Source organism: Simochromis diagramma, unplaced genomic scaffold (genome assembly GCF_900408965.1).
Source record: "Simochromis diagramma unplaced genomic scaffold, fSimDia1.1 OVJJ01000321.1, whole genome shotgun sequence".
Lineage (NCBI taxonomy): Eukaryota > Metazoa > Chordata > Actinopteri > Cichliformes > Cichlidae > Simochromis > Simochromis diagramma.
Genome location: NW_024386772.1, coordinates 8,276,494 through 8,293,308, shown reverse-complemented (window position 1 = coordinate 8,293,308; position 16,815 = coordinate 8,276,494). Strand labels below are relative to the sequence as shown.

The 16,815-nt window shown below is 39.4% G+C and overlaps 1 protein-coding gene and 1 non-coding gene across 8 annotated transcripts in view; one reads left to right on the top strand and one right to left on the bottom strand.

Annotated features, from left to right (window-relative positions):
* trnat-cgu lies at nucleotides 1-72 on the bottom strand. Its single transcript has one exon. It is a non-coding gene; the product is annotated as a tRNA-Thr (tRNA).
* Nucleotides 73-4,091: 4,019 nt separating this feature from the next.
* The window catches only part of axin1 (axin 1), a 29,666-nt gene continuing 16,942 nt past the window's right edge, over nucleotides 4,092-16,815 (top strand). Inside the window, exons 1-4 of one of the 7 annotated variants that reach the window (XM_040046611.1) lie at nucleotides 4,092-4,243; nucleotides 5,078-5,163; nucleotides 7,771-7,956; nucleotides 13,332-14,303. In XM_040046611.1, coding sequence (XP_039902545.1) covers nucleotides 13,408-14,303 — 896 coding nt within the window. In that variant the 5' untranslated portion in view covers nucleotides 4,092-4,243; nucleotides 5,078-5,163; nucleotides 7,771-7,956; nucleotides 13,332-13,407. Of the gene's footprint in view, nucleotides 4,244-4,302; nucleotides 5,164-7,770; nucleotides 7,957-8,421; nucleotides 10,755-10,779; nucleotides 11,314-13,331; nucleotides 14,304-16,815 lie in introns of those variants that run through there. The other 6 variants (XM_040046635.1, XM_040046647.1, XM_040046625.1 and 3 more) reach the window with 6 other exon arrangements.

The window sequence follows — 16,815 nt, the reverse complement described above, 5'->3', positions numbered from 1 at the left end:
AGGCACGGACGGGGTTCGAACCCGCGATCTTCGGTTTACGAGACCGACGCCTTACCACTTGGCCACCGCGCCTGCGCTGTGTTCGTCATCAAGATATCATTTAATAGTTATAAGAACAGCTGTATTTTCATTGTGAGTGTATATTCCATGACTTATTGTGGAGAGCTGCTACTTCAGGTCTTTTTCCCACGAGACAGGCGCCATTATGCTGCTGAGATAAAACATGCAATCGGTACAAATGTATTGTCGACATTTGGCCACAAGAGGGCGCTGTTCTCTACTCCGTGAAAACAAGATCGGTTTGTAATCTTTGGCAGGCAGAGGTCTCTGCTCTCCTATGACTAGTGTTAGCAACAGAGAGCTACACAGAAGGTAGGTTTCCTGTTGTTGTTACTCTTTGTTACTTTGTTACTCTTTGTTTCTGTTGAAACAAACAAACAAACACAAAAAAAAAACCTGTTATCAAACAATGTATAAAGTGTAAGTGATTTAAATAATGTCTGCAAGCTCAGGAACTCAAAAACATTGTATTTCCCAGCTTGGCCTAACAGTGGTGCTACAGAAAATGTATGATCAGAACAAATCTAAATCGAATCCAATTTTGTGCAGTCCTATTGTTTTAGTCAGTATGGAATTGACAGAGATGGACATGAATGAGAAGTAACTACAAAAACCAGTGAGCTGCTTGCAATTCGTTGCTAAGGAATACAAGGAATACAATATGCATGAAATCAGACTGCAGCTTTCCACAGTATTTCTTTGCAAAACATCAAAGATGAATGCTTGGCCGAGCTGCTTTTTATATTTTATTTTATCAGATATGCTAGAGGCTGTTTGAAAAATGAATAAGACTCATTTCCAGTGGGAGTGTGTTAGCAGTGGAAACTGCAGATGTAGAGTACTCACCTTGACCTGCTTATAGCACATACAGCACTACAGACTGAAAATGGGCTTTCTGTGGAATAAAACCACACAGGTAAATTGAATTCAGAGTGCCTCGAAACGTGCCAGTTTCTTTCTGTGCTTTAGTAGACCAAAGCAGCAAACTTTCATCTAAAATAAATAGCAAAGTACTGAAAAACAAGAGTGTTACATTTATTAATATACTAATATATTTTTTCAGACTGTGAGATTTTTTTAAGTTTCTCAAGTATTTAACAAAGGTGACTGTTGAACTACAGTTCCCATCTAGGGAATTATGTGATTTGATTTGGATTGCATGCTCTTAAGATGAACTTTTATTGAGCAGACTGTAACTGTCTTACGGGCAGGTTTCTACAATAAAACCAGATAAGCATCCAGCATTGAATCAAAAGGATTTCAAACTGCTCAAAGGGCCTGTGGTTTATTTTATAGCTCATAGATGATTTTTTCCCTGGTCTTCTTTTTCAAATCATAAACCCCTGCAACATTACAACCTGAGAAATATAATATTTTCCAGTGTAAGATTACAGTGTGCATTCTTCTTTATGAAGGAAACACCAAGCATCTTACTCCCTGAGAGAATAAGTAGTATCACTGTAGCAGTCTGTTTAATTATTTATTGGTCTGTTGCTGTGAGAAATCCTATTTTGCTATGCTGCCTGTGAATGAATACTCTTTTGCCCTGAAACTATGAGAATATTTATTTATTTATTTTTTGTGGTAAACAGACAAGTTTTTTTTTCCTCTAGACTGAAGCACATTTGCTTTGTCTGAGTTCTGGTAACTGACAGTAAGTGGACAATAAATAAATATAAAAATAAATAGTCTGCACTAACCTTCTGGTTGTTTTTCTATTTTACATCTTTAAGCATTTTTATGGCAGTCACGCTAGACTGGTTTTGATAAAAAGTTGTTCATTTCATAAAAAAATAATTCCCTGTATATTCTTTCATATTGCAGAGATCACAAGTGCTAACCATGTATGCACTATGTTTAAAGTTTGCACTTGTACTTTAGCAGAAAGTATGGAATAAAAGAAAGCCAACAAATTGACAAATTTGACCGAACCAGAAAGTTATCATTCTTGTTTTGATTTGATCGATATAGTTATTAACCTTTTTTTTGTTGTGGCAGAAAAGCTAATCAATTGCCTTTGGTGCCTTTAAAATTAGTTTTATAGAATTAGTTTGAAGTCCATGTAAAAGTGCCTCTAGATGGTGATAGTTATGATTGTAAAAAGACTCCTGATCCTGTAGAATTTTATCAGAAAATATTTTTTCTGTTTGGCCCGTTAAACACTTCCCTGCTGTGTTTATGCACTCAGTAACTTATTTTGTGTCACACTAAATAAAAACCTAAATCTATTTTGGAAATTTTGGTCATGCCGTGGCATTTTTCTCCCCACTCTCTGGCTAAGGACTTGTTACTAACAAGCTATGGCCAATGAGCCAATGAGCAAGTGATGTTTCAGACACGCCTGTTCTTATCACATCTGTTTTCCTGGAAAGGCTGATCTCAAGGCTTCAAAATGGGACTTCACAAACCAATGGGTGACATCTCTGTAGCTATTTCTATCTTTTATAGTTCCTTAAAAAGGGCTACGTCAACACGAGTTATTTTAAAGAAAGGATTTTCTGTTTTCATTTCATCCATGAAAAATGCAAAGGAAGTGCTGTCAAGAACATCGTAGCACATCAGGTGGTCAACTGTAGAAAAGTGCTGTCGAGAATACTGTGCACAGTCTGAAGTTAAAAATTAGATAAAAGCATGCACAGTCAAAGCTGATGTTGACTCTTATTTTCCTTGTCCGTGCATAAAACGCTTAGAGATGTTTTCCTTAATAACCATGTACATGCAGAGCATGCACATTAGCACCACCATCACGATAACAGACCTTCATTAATCCCTGAGGGCTTCTACTAAATGCTGTCAATACATTGCTCCTTTGACTTATCAGTAATTGCAACCATCTTTGGCTGCGTTTTGATACTTTGTAGCTGCTTCCCATCACTGGGGGTCACTGTCACAAGCAAGTGGCCATGGAGCAGAGCAAAGTTATACAAAAAGCTGATGTGAAATGAAGTGTTAAAAAGAAGGAAAAGCATCCACTGTAGCAACCAACTGTGCTTTTTGCTTTTTGTGTTTCCTACTGTTTGTGGTGAACTCTTCTATTCCTCCCATTTCTGTTCTGGCCCAATTTTCAGTCAGTCAGCGCACGTTCATCGACTGAGCTTCATACTGTTAGTTTCTTGGAGAGCTGGATGCAAGCATGTTTGCGTAAGTTGCGTAAGTCCCTCTGCGTAGGCAAATACTTATGGAAATGAAGATACATGCAGAACCATAAAATAAACTTTAGAAGTGCAGAAGTATGTTAGATTACCTCAATAAAGATAATTGTTTCCTCCGTTTTTTGTAGAAAATCACATAAAAAGAGCACTAACCTCTGTTAAAGCAATACACAGTAAAGTTACTTGGACAGCTAAGCGGTTGGAATTTTGTTGAGAAAAAGAACAAAGTAACAAAGTGACAGTAATTTTGACAGATTTGCACAAATATGGTTTTTTTTTTTAAATAGAGCAACCTAAATGTAAGTTTTAAGCGTAGATAGTGTAAATTAAATGTGATGAAGTGGCAGCCAACGCTGCAGGTCTCTGCTGGTGTAGTTTGAAGGGAAAATTGGTCATTGTGCGAAGGGTACGCCGGATTTGACCCTGGTCGCAAACAGACATGCAAGTGTGAAATCCACTTGAAAGGTAAGCAGCTGATTAAGCTGCATGACAAAGGCAATATCATCTCTCTTTCTCTCTCCAAATATTCTGTTCACCCACATCTCTTCTCTTTTCTTTGCATTCATTTGCTTATTAACGGGGCTGTTTCCACCGCCTTACACAGCACATACGTGTAAGTTTAAATAACAAATCCTCTCATGGCTGAAAAGCCTGCAAGACGTCTAAGAAACAATTCAATTTGACTGAATACTTATATTTCTCCCTCTCTCTCACTCTTTTCCTTACTCTCTCTCTCTCTCTCTCTCTCTTTTTAAAATTTGTACAAGCAATTAGGTGCACGTCCTCATGCCTGTTGGGTCTGTTACCATAGCTACAATACCATTGTGCATGCAATCATCTGGTCCTTGTTTCCTCCAATAGGGTCGCACGGCTAAAGCTGTAATATAAAGTAAAGATGCTCATCTTTCAGCAACACACTAGTAAGAATCATTATGAGCAGAAAGTATTGTAGAGTGGCAGACAGGGGACTGCGCCCAGTCATGGCGGACAACAGAAATAAGATCCGACGAGCCAAACAGCAGGAGAGAAAGGTGAGAGCATCTACCATTTTGAAATTCAACTCCTTTCATTGTTCATTCAAAGAGTTTGGTGCAACAACAGTGACAGTAAACAATATACGGCTTTCCATTCAAGCTTTGAAAGCCAAAAAGGAGCAAAAAAGAAATGTCACTTTAAATGAAATGCATTAGCTGGACGAAAGCTGGCAGATACAGTCTTTAGACTTATAATTGCGTCCGAAGGTTCTTAAGTCAAACTGAGCTTCAGTTGGTGAGATCAAAGAATTCCAGCTGAGCTTTGCTTTAAAGGAACGATGTTCTTTGTACATTTCATATGACGGAATAGCTGAAAATAAGGGGAAGAGACCCAAAACATTAAAACAGATTTGAGGCTTAAACGATCTGAATCCTGAATACAAATACATGAATTTAATTGTAGTTACACAGATGTGGCCTAAATCAAAGAGAACCCCAAAACACATCAATCAGAACATCCAAAGAAAAGATGCATTCAGGAGCAATCATGGAGGAGCTTTGAGGCCAGGCTTGTTGAAATCAAAGGCCTGAGAGCAGAAATATGTTACGCGAGCTATCCATATAAGTCAGAGAAAAATAAATGCGGTCAGTTCAACTGCAGCTTGGAAAAGGACAACAGCCAATGCAGCATGTTCAAGCTGCTCCCCTACTGGGCGGCCCATGAGCCTGTCGATATGGTGGTTTGATGTTGGATGGAAAATAAGAACCCCCCCACAACAAACAGAGGGCTGGAACAGAGAGACTGGAACAGAGAAAGAGAGGGTAGAAAGGGAAGAACCATCGACAGATGGACTCTGTTGTGATTAAAGATGGCGGCTGTCTTTACTGCAGACTATGAAGGACTATACTCGATGCCTAGAAAAGCGGTGGGAGTAGTCTGCGATTCAGCACAACAAAACCAAGAAGCACACAGTAAGGTAAACCAGCAGGTCTAATGTTTGCTTTGGAATCTGTGAGGATGAAAATTGGTGTTACGTTCCTTTGTCTTGTGTATCGTTCCCTTACGTCTGTTACCGTCTTTCATGTCTGTGCCGTACTGTTTTGTTGTGTCAGCCCTCTCATCAAAAGCAAAGCACATCATCTGATTTGACCAGTGAGTGTGTATCGGATGACCAGACAAGTGAAGACCACGATAGATTGAACACTTAAATTAATTTGGATTTCTTCCAGCCGGCTGATGTCTGGCAATGTATTTTCGCCATTTGGTACATGGTTCTGCATGTATGTCTTTGGTATTATATCACCATGGGAAATGTAGGCCTTTTAATAAGATTTTTTTTCCCCTTTTTGTGGGAATATGGTGCTCTGCAAGCTATAATATCCTGCAAAATAAACTCAAGTCTGCAAATTGCTCAATCCTCTGTGGCTAATCCATTCCAAGACTTGTTAGTCATGATCTATTCAGCCTGGACAAAGGATATCAGCAGGACATCAGAATACATTTTCTGACAGTCTTTTGATATTACTCTTTGGATCATTTCCAGAACTTAAAACAAATACAGAAAAGCTTTAATATTCGTTCGTCATATCAACGGTTTTGAATGTGTTTAGTCCATAAGCCCCGCGATTGCTTTACATTATAGTTTTGAGAGCTTTGAAAGATGCATTGTCCTCTTCGTTGTTTCTTTTATACTTCTTAACTTTTGGCAAACTCTTTGAAGACAGCCAGCTTGAAAAATCTTTATTGTGTGCACTGAAAATGGGAGCTTCCATTTAAATATCTTAATGTGGCTTTGTTCATCAGAGAGTCTTCAGCAGAGATAAGCCTGTTTCAGCCAAAGCCTACAAAAGAGCCTAAATCCACACTGACAGGTGGAACAAAAGAATGCATAAAGAGCTGAACTGGGAGACATTAAGTTGTCCTCTGGTAATGCTTAACTGCAGCAGTAATTTGAGAATATTTTAAAATATGAGAACAATTTTTAAAAGGTAGCTTTGTAGGGTTGTGAAAAAAAAAAATCCCCCCTGCAAAGTACAGAATAGTGAATGTGCATTTTTAGAATTTAGTATGAAGGATGGGTGCATGCATAAAGGAATTAAGAATAAAATGTAAAATCTTCTCCTTTAAGGTTTTATACAAGTGTGTTTCCATAACAATTCTGACACAAAGTGCTTGTTTTACAAAAGGTTTGCTGATTTTAGTGAAAACTTGTTCACACTTCAGAGTTAGGCACAGAGCAGCCTCTTCTATTGTTCCTCTGTGCACTAAGCAGCTTGGCTGAGCCAGTTGCTTGAGGGTTATTTATTTGTAGTTAAAAAGAAAGGGAAGAGCATTTTTCTTTGTACAAATTTCACACCCAGCTGTTTCAAACTATCAAAGAGGTCCAGTTTGAAAAGCCTTCTGGTTACAGGACTTCTTGAGCTTATGTTTTTAAACCTTTTCACTGTTGCAGTTATTTACAGTTTGTAGTGTTATGTTTTGGACAGCATGCCAAAAGAGGTCAAAGTGTGAATTTGTCTTTTATGATAAAGCACACTTATTTTTAGGGACAGTTCTATGCAAAAAGGCACATTTTATTTCTTGTTAATTGCTGAAGTTAAAAGCAGATAACTGACTTCTGGGAACCATCAAATCTGTTAATTTTGGGGACTTTAACCTCCTCTTATTTACTTTAACTGTAATATGAGAAATCTCTCTCTGATTACTCACAGACACCTCCTGTACAATCAGGAGTTGTGCAACCAAAACTGGCACACAGATACCTCTTGGGCATCTGAAGGTTCTTATCTGTATCAGATGTAATGTTGTCATCATATCATCTTCCTGTTGCAAAGTTGCAAGACAATGTGACGGCATCATTACATGTGGTATAGATAAGAACCTTTAGATGCTCAAGAGGTATCTGTGTGCCAATTGTGGTTGCACAACTCCTGATTGTACAAGAGGAGTTTGTACAAACGGAGAGATTTATTTACGGTAAGATTGTTATTCATCTTTGAACTTAAGGTGGCAGCAGGGCTAAGGCCGGGTTAGAGAGGATGCTATATTGTGCATGGTTTGCCTGCTTCTTGATTCTTTGACCTACTCCTGTACTTTCCTCAGTGTCAACTTGTGTCAGTGGTTTTTGTAGTGCAACAGATCCTACTTGGGTGGTGACTAAGAAAACATCTCAAATTATCTCAGGAGGGACTGAATGACTCTTCTCTCCAATCATTCAACTGTAAAAAGTTGAGCTTTTTAATTCAATTCAGTTTTATTTATAGGGCACCAAATCACAACGCCTCAAGGCACTTTATAATCTAAAGTAAAGACCCTACAATTTTATAGTTTTTTACAATTTTAAACTATCGGTGTAATGGACTGGGTCATTGTGTTGGGCATGAGGCCACCCTACCCTAGTGTTAGGAGCTTTAGCTTTGTTTTTTCAAGAATATTTCGAATGTAGATCAGTAATGGTTTTGGTTTCAGATATATTGCAGCAGAAACATCTTCAAATGAAAATGTAACTGTTCCATAATGTTGAACTCCTGCATTTTTTCAGTTATGTAGGAACTAGTCTTAACCAATATTTCTTTCTTTTCAGAAGCAAATGGATGGCAATGGCAAACCGTTATGGCGACATTCTGCTTCAGCCAGGACTTTCCATTTCACGGGGGTGAGAAGGGCTTTACCTTTGCAGAAGAAATGTGTGCTGAGTAACAATACAATGGAATCTTCAATAAAAGGATGCACTACTGGAGGATGCGTGAGGAAGTCAATCAAACTCAAGGTAATGCAGGTGGATTTGCTTGCAGATCTGCCTTTTCTCCATCTGTGTGTTCACCAAATATAAACATGTAGACCCAGAAGCTGTTGACCCTTGGAGGAGAAAATTTCCAGTTAACACTACAAAGGAGTATACTACAAAAGAAGTTTGACATAGCAACACTTCCTTTGCGCTAGCTGGCTTGACTAAACCTGAAACTCTCAGTCAGTGATAAGGGGTATCTTTCAACTTTCTCCGTTAAACTTGGTTTTCCAGTTCAGGCTTTGTGTGTCCTGACATAAAAGGAGGCGTTTCACTCGCCATATGACTTTTCTTTTTCACAAAATGATTCCAATCGTAGACATTATCAGGTCATGATGATTCAAAAAAAATCTGACAAAAAGTACAACACTACTGGAAATAAGCAAAGAGAGTAATGCTGCAACAAGAGCGTTAAAATAAAGATTTTGACTGGAGTTCATGTATTTATTTTAAAGCTGATTGCACTCTTGGTGCTGCTGGTTGTTTTTAATTGGATTTTTAATTGGAGCTTGGAAACTTTCGATTAGATACAAGTAACATCACATGTTACTATTCCAAGTAGCCCACTAAAGGAGATATTAAAATAGCTTTAGTAATGTACGCCTTAGCAAGTTGCTCATGTAAAACTCTGACTTTAAACTCATCATAGCTCGCTAACCCATTGATCTTGCTTCATAGTATACTCTCAAGTCTCCAAAAACAGGTACAAAACGCAAGAACCCATAACAAGGCAATGTGATAACAATAAAAAAAACTAATAAAATATACAATAAATAAATAAAATGGTATGCAAACCCTAGGATAAAATGATTAATTTGTCAATTAAAATAAGCACATAAATATGTTCTTATGTGGGACGATTCCAGAGTCTGGTGGCAGAGAATGGTTGCCTTTAGATTATAGACAAGACGAAGAGAAATTGTTGGGATGACCTTAAGGAGCAAAATATGGAATTAAAAAACCTGTAATATTTTTGTGCAGCTGATTCATGAAGGGCTTTAACAATTAAAATGTTTAAAATCAGTTCCTTATTTCACAGCTGGCCAGTGAGTAAAAACAACAGTGATGCGTTGTCTTATAATACTATAGCCTGGCCAATGCAAGATTTTTAAGGCCAATACTGATATATGGTCATTTACAAATATAATCAGCCGTTTTTTTCCCTTTCAAACATAAACAGATTTGCCTGTCATTTGGTAGGAGTAGTTATTCACGAGTCCTTATTAAGATAACATCACAATGCTTGATTATTGTCACAGCAAGCCATGGATTACTTGTGTACACTCTGTTTACGCTCTGCCCGACGCTGCTCGGACAAACTGGTTGTTATGATTGGGATATTCCAAACAAGTGTTGCCAACTGGGAAGTTACACAGTGCCCCCTGGCTGACAGACTATGCAACATCTCCCATCTTATATTCATCGGCCATTACAAATTCTGATATCGATATGTCACGAATATGCGCAGGGATTTACAGTTAACCAGCTGAGGGGTGACAAAGGTTTGGATAACTATTTGTATTAGCACTTGTAGTTCGTAAGAAGCTGTTCTTCACAACATTACCTGTTTGATTGTTAAAAGCTAAGAATGAATCCATAAAAACATCAAGATTTAAACTACAGATCTACATATGTGACTAGAGGACCAGATTATTTTTGTTTCACTCAAAGAAAGTACCAGTTAAAAAATTGACAGTGCTGGAAGTATTCTGATTTGCTTTTGGAAGAAACAACAATAACACAGAGTAACTGATGCTATAAAGAGAGAACTGTCAGGGTACTTAAAATGCTTAAACTGCTTCTGCACAAAATCAATTTTGCCTCGAGGAGGCTGCAGTGCATTGGGTCTTTTTCATGTTTTATGTTGCCCGCATAAATATTGTAAGAACTACAGTTCACACTTGAAAGGTTTCCAGGTTTGAGCCGGTGTTTGGAGTGATACGTTGAGACAAAGTGTGAAATGTTTGTGTTCTTGTTGTATACACCTGTATCCTGTTATCCTACTCTAGTTTTTTTTTTTAATGATTTCATGTAATTACTTACTAATCAAAAACAATATGTTATTATAGTGTCCCACTAGCTTTACATCTTAGGCTCAGTAAAACAGTGTGACAGCTGAGGAATTCAAATGACACAATCAGTCAGCAGCTGCACATTGGCTATTGTAAACTGCTTATTATATTTGTTAATTCATGCATTTCAGTTTTCTTCATAAAGACACTCGAACAAGATCTCTTTATCCCAGTTGCTTTAAAAATACTTGCAAAAATTGCATTTACACAGAAAATGTACCATATTTTTTTTGTGTCATGAATAATGAGGCCAGCCAGATTCATTGTTTTCACACTATTAGTATGTTAAAGTTTAGCTGATAGCCTCATCATTATGTGTTATGTACCGGTACGTTTGATGTCTGCTTTATCAGATGTTCTAGCGAAACTTCCTGGTGGTAAAAGTTTATGATAAAGGCCGCCTGAATGCAGCACATAACAGGAAGAGTAAACCCTTGCTGATTTTAACTGATCAAAGCGGCTCTTGTAGAATAATCAGTAAAGTCATCTGGTGCAGTCTGTGGTTGGAATGAAACCTGTAGACTCTCTGACTCCGAAACAAGTGGTTGCCCAACCTGCTCTGAAGTGTAGTCTACTCTTGCTGATAAGTGCTACTCATTCCCTGAAGAAGTTCTTTAGTGTCTTTTGTGGATACATTCTGAGTCTGTGTCATGGTTTCTGCCTGGCAAGACACACTCTGACAAAATAAGGCTCCTCAAACCCATTAAGGTAAACATTTGAGCATTTTTGAATCTTTATATATACCAGGGATTAAAAATCAGGGCAACGCTGACATCACAGGTTATCATACTGGCTGTAGATCTGATGTGAACAACAAAAAAAAACGGCTTTTCAGCTTAATGTGCACAGTGATGCTGATGTGTGTAGCAGTTAATCAGTCGTATTGCACTGCGGTTTTATTTTAGGTTGACTTTTTAAATGTGTTGTTATGTCGTATTTCTGTGCATTATGCATGAATTTTCATGTATTTCACCACTTGAAAGAGAGAGAGAGGGGAGGAGGAGGCGGGTGGAGAGGAAAAATCGGTGTACCACATGTACCGAAGCTTAACACCGGCAGTTTGTGAAGTGAACGGGCGAGGCGCTGTGCATCATCTCCTGTAGCCTCAGCTCCATACAGACAGTGAGAGACAGCCATGGAGAGGCGGAGAGCGGACTGCTTTCTTTGTTATTTTTAAACTCTTGCAATTCGCAACAATGACACTGTCGGCTGGGACTCGTGTCGGTCCGATAGCCCGATGCACTCGCAAGCAGAAAGATTTTCACCGGTTAAGTATATGTCACTTTTTTTAATGGCTCCCCCCTTGCTCAGAGATTGGGATTGCGGTAATCGGGGGGGAAATATACCATCGCTTTGCTTTGCTGATTGTAAATGTGTTCGGAAATGGTTGCTGGGAATCCCTCTGTGTCCTCTGACGGTAGGGGAAATGTTTACGGGTGCTTATGCTGTGTGTTTAGTTTAGCAGCTGTTAGCGGGTACACCACAGATATTATTAGTGTGACAAAGTTGTGCACTTGTCGGTCGGCTGCTGATAGGCCTGGCTCGCTCTCTCCCTCTATGTGTGTGTGTGTGTGTGTGTGTGGAGTTTGTTTCTGGCTCCCCTCCCCCACTCGCTGTCGTTCTGCTCATTCTGGAGAGGCCAAGACATGGATGTGATGAGAGGCTCACTTCAAAGGAACAACCCAACTGACACGGTTTCAGAAAAAAGGCTCATTTCCCCCCCTGTTTTAACTCGACTCTGACCGGCGGAAATTGTATGGAATCCCTTCTAAATATACCTCCGCCGGAGCCGCACACCTGAGAGCACAGAAGCGTTCATTTATATATTAATACGCGGATGCATCGTCTTTACAGGTAGCAGCAGTTTGCCCGGGTGATTTATTCCTACCAGCATCGTTAATAGGCCTGAAACGCTCGTTTTCTTGGAGGGGAGGGCTAATTTTCATTCCAGCACATCTGGCCTGATGCACAGTGCACGTGCTGCTCACACTCCAGGGCTCTGCAGCGAGCAGAGCCGCTGCTGCCAGTTTTGTCTTCATACAGCCTTTGTTCAATCAGAAAGAAAAGATTTGTACTGAACCAGACAAGAGAGTGGGTGTGCCCTAAAGGGAAGGGTGATCTTGCTAGAGTAAACCCACCTGTCATTTGTTCTGAAATCATAATTTGGCAACATTTATATTTAATCCTATTAGTCAACAAGTAGGCTGCACTGGGATTTCGATTGGGAAGTGATTTAGGCTGAAGTCAGGGCTATTTGCGTTCAGCTTCTCTACCCGTGATTTGAATCTGCTTGCAGCTGTCAAGAAGTAGTGGATATGTAGTGGAGCTGCTGTGGATATGTGAATTTAAAGGGTCAGCTGTGGCTGCATTAGACCTTAAATTGAATCCTGACACAGTATCTGGGAAGCTTAGCCATAAGCTAAGCAGTCCGTACTGCGTAGAGGTGGAGATCCGGGCTCTACGGTGTCGTTCCTCAGCAAAAAAGCAGCACACTTGGTTATTACACAAAGACTAAGATGTGTCCTTGATCCCTAAAATCATTTGATACACCATCCCAGGTCCTTCCCTAACAGCAGGGGGTATCATATAAAACGAGAATATGGCATAAGGATGTAGAATGTGTCATTTGCAGTACTGCTATGTCAGCTAGTGGGAAATAGACTTGGGCTGCTTCATTATCAATTTAATTTTGTAAACCCCAAGTGAATTTTCACCCTTCCAATACTAATTTGAATGAAACTGGAATAGATGTGTGAGCTAATGATATGCATTCGCTACACTGTATTCCTACTGCTGTCTAGTAAAAATACGCCTCTAGACTTTCGGCGCATATTAAAGGCCTAATAGCTGTAGATTTCGATTTCTGCTCAGGTTTGCAGATTGTATGTCGAATATCTGATCCTAGCGCATGAATGCTTTTCTTTCACTTTATGCTTTTATGATTATAAAGTACCGCTGTACTGATTTTTACTGTGGCTGTGTTATTGGACGTGACTCAAATGTGAGATCAATGTGCTTTAGGGCTTTAGAGTAGTTTTCAAAAGCTAACACAGAAATAAGTGATATTTATTTACCTGCTTTAAAAAAATCCGGCAAAACAAAAAGAAAAAGCCCAAAAACCAGATTGGTATTCTACTGATTGTGAATTTCTCAGTGTGGAATAAATTGTATTGTAAAAACCTCAGAGCAATGTTACACTGTTAGTGCCCTGTCACTGAGTAGCAAAAGACTGCCTTTCTATGACGTGTTGAAGCTGCATCTCATTATAAATTTTCCTCCTTGCAGGAGTTCTTTTGCAGTGGCATAAGTAGAACTCTGGATCGAATAGTTGTGCAGTGTGGGCTCTACGGGGACGTGGTATATGGATGCTGGGACTATGAGCATAAGCGACAAACGGGGCTACTTAGCAGACCTAGGAGGCAGCTTCACTGAGGATGCTCCCAGACCTCCTGTCCCCGGTGAAGAAGGAGAGCTCATATGCAGTGATGGTCGCCAGCACAGCAACCTCGGCTTCTCCTCGAAGATTGAGAGCCTCAAATGTGAGCCGTCTGTGGCTACACCCAGGCGATCTGACTTGGACCTGGGTTACGAGCCGGAGGGCAGCGCTTCGCCAACACCACCCTACTTAAAGTGGGCGGAATCTCTTCATTCTCTCCTGGATGACCAGGATGGCATCCTGCTGTTTAGGACGTTCCTCAAGCAAGAGGAATGTGCAGATATGTTGGACTTCTGGTTTGCCTGCAGTGGTTTTCGGAAACTTGAAGCCAGTGAGGTTACTGAGGAGAAGAAGGTGAAACTGGCAAAGCTGATATATAAAAAATACATCCTGGACAACAATGGGATTGTCTCTAGACAGATCAAACCAGCTACAAAGTCCTTCATCAGAGACTGTGTGATGAAGCTTCACATTGATCCTGCCATGTTTGATCAGGCTCAGACTGAAATACAGACTATGATGGAGGAAAATACCTATCCATTATTCCTTAAATCTGACCTATATTTGGAATACACACGGACAGGGGGTGAAAGCCCAAAGTTGTACAGTGACCAGAGCTCGGTTTCTGGCAATGGAAAGGGGCTATCGAGCTATTTACCACCTTTAAAGGAGTATGAGGAATGGAGATGCGACCAAGGACCAGAGGAGCTGCCTGAGTGCGACCCCACGCCAAGCAGCCGTCTGACTCAGAAGCTGCTGATGGAGACGGCACAGCAACGAGTTGCCAACAGCACAAGATTCCAGGACAGTCACGAGTACAGGTAAATCCTCCGAGCAATCGAAAAAGCTTCACTTCAGTTTTAGCTGCACAGCATTCCTCTGAAAACTGCTGAATTAGAAAAATAAAAAAGCCCTGAAACTGCACACCAGCACTTGGGCTGATGTGACTGTGAGTGTAGAGAGTTTTAAGTATTTGCACTTATGGTGGTGAACAAATCTGAGAAGATAATAAGGCTGCATTACCGACTGTTTGGAGGTTGCAGCAGAAATCTCTGTGGTGCTTGTGAGGGCGCGCTAATAATCATGTGTTTTGCTTAGGCACTGGAACAGACTTTGTATTGAAAGAGTCAAACAATGATTTTGTTTAAGGAGGAGTTCTCCTGAAATCATTGACCCTGGAGTTTGTAATCTTTGCCTTCCCTTTCCTCTGTATATGAGGGCTCCATAATAAAATATTGCAAAAATCCTGTTTGACTGTTTAGTCTAGAGCTCCCAAACATTTTTTTTTACTGTTAGCCAGGGCTGTTAATAGATCCTTAAAGTAGGGATCCTTTTTGAATTTTAATTCACAAAAATATTAAAATCTTCACAACAATATGACATGTTGGAATGCACAATCCTATATGATCTTTTTTTCAGTTTACACATCTGCTGCAAGCTTTCAGTACATTACATGGTCAATAGTGCAGCTTAAAGTCAAAGAAAACATGCTAATAAAAAGTGGAATGTGTTATGTAGAATTGGGACAAAGTTCATTTTTTGTATTCTGAAGCACATCAGCTGCATACCAATGTCCAGGTCTACAAAGTCTTGGCTTTTTAGCGCCAGTCAAGTGTTGAGTCGAGGTGTACTGTTTTGTGTTTGCCTGTCATGCTCCTGCACATGCTCTTGTTGTTCACAGTATTTATTCCAGTGCTGATATTTCTGATTGCATTGTTAACAGCTGAACAGAACTGGTGGTTTATTAAATTACCTATAGCTATGTGCTGTTATATTTGGTAATGTCTGCATGAGTGAACTGGAAATGCCCCGGAAGACCAAGTCTGATTAATCAAACAAGACAAATCTTCACTGATGCAATACTTGGATTTCTTTCTTGTTCTTTTTTTTTGTATAGGCTGGCCTTAGGTTGTTGGTAATCTTTTCCTTGATTTTTAAATATGCATAATAGTGATACTAATTAATAGCTCGGAGCTGTATGAAGGGAAAGAAAACTTTGGTTTAAGGTTGGTTCTATTACAGAATGTACTGGATATATCTGGGTAGATCTCAGTGATATTTTATGCATGGAACCTTTCCAACATACAGCAGTCGAGAGACTGGCAGAAAGAAGTGATATTTTATTGGCTTTGGTAGGTTCTGAGTATTTAGACCAGGATCTAGATGATTCAAAGGCAAAGGAAATTATAATCCTGTTAAATTAAAAAAAAAGCCGCTTAGAAACAGAAACTTTGTTGCAAGGGCTCATAGGAAGTCAACTTCTAAAACTTAGTGTGAACTAAGGTTACGGCTTCAGCAGAGGGTTAAGGACTCTTGCAGTAAAAATGGCCAACAGAAGCATGTTTGGTGTGCGTCACTGTTGAAATCTCACAAGGAGCACTTGTAGCATTGTTCGGTTATTGCTACAACGTAAATAGCTACATTGTAAGACTTTAACGCAATTGCCTAATTTGCTGTTATGTATAATTTTCAATTTGCATCACTGTCAGACTACAAAAATGTTGCCATGTTTGACCTCTGTTCCTGCAGTAGCAGCGGTATGATGGTGGGGACAGGAATTTACATCAGCTGACGAACATAGAATACCTTGCAGATAGAAAGTTCTCTGTTGCAGCAATATTGAACACAGCCCTGTACTATGTATCTGTGACTGAAAAAATCCCGATAATCATTTGGTCAGTTAAATAGCGTGAGCATGACTACTACCCTTTCTTTCCAAATTCGTTCACTGTGGGCACCTAGGCTCTTACTAGCTGATATCTGCAGATTGCAGAATGCAAAAGGCTCTGTTGGAGGATATGAATGTTTGAAATCTTATCCAAAATATAGAAAGGAACAAAAAAAAAAAAAGCTTCTGCCGCAGGCATTTCGGGCATTTGCTGGTGAAAATCTACACGGCAACTGATAAAGAGGTTTTAAGTTGTGATTGAAACACACTTGTGAGCTTATTTCCACATCATTATTTCAGCAATCAAGCATTTGGCCAGAATTACAAAAAAGCATTTCATTTTTAAAGCATCACCCATTGGGTTTTTGTGAAACTAAATTTTACAGCAGTTTTGTCAGATCTCTTCAGAGACAGGCAACAAGAGACATTAAATAGTCTTTCAGAACAGCTTTAAGAAATGAGATGACTTGAAAGGGAATAGCCTTTATGTGCATTAATGTTTTGGGAGATTTTTGCAATGTGAACGAGTCAGATTTGTTCTCATTAAAGTTAAAGTTATATTTCAAAGGCACGACTTCACTATATTTGTTATTTTAATGAAAGTTGTTGCTGCCTCTGAGTAATATTAAAAGCCACCCCACAACAATCACAAACACAGGCTTAAG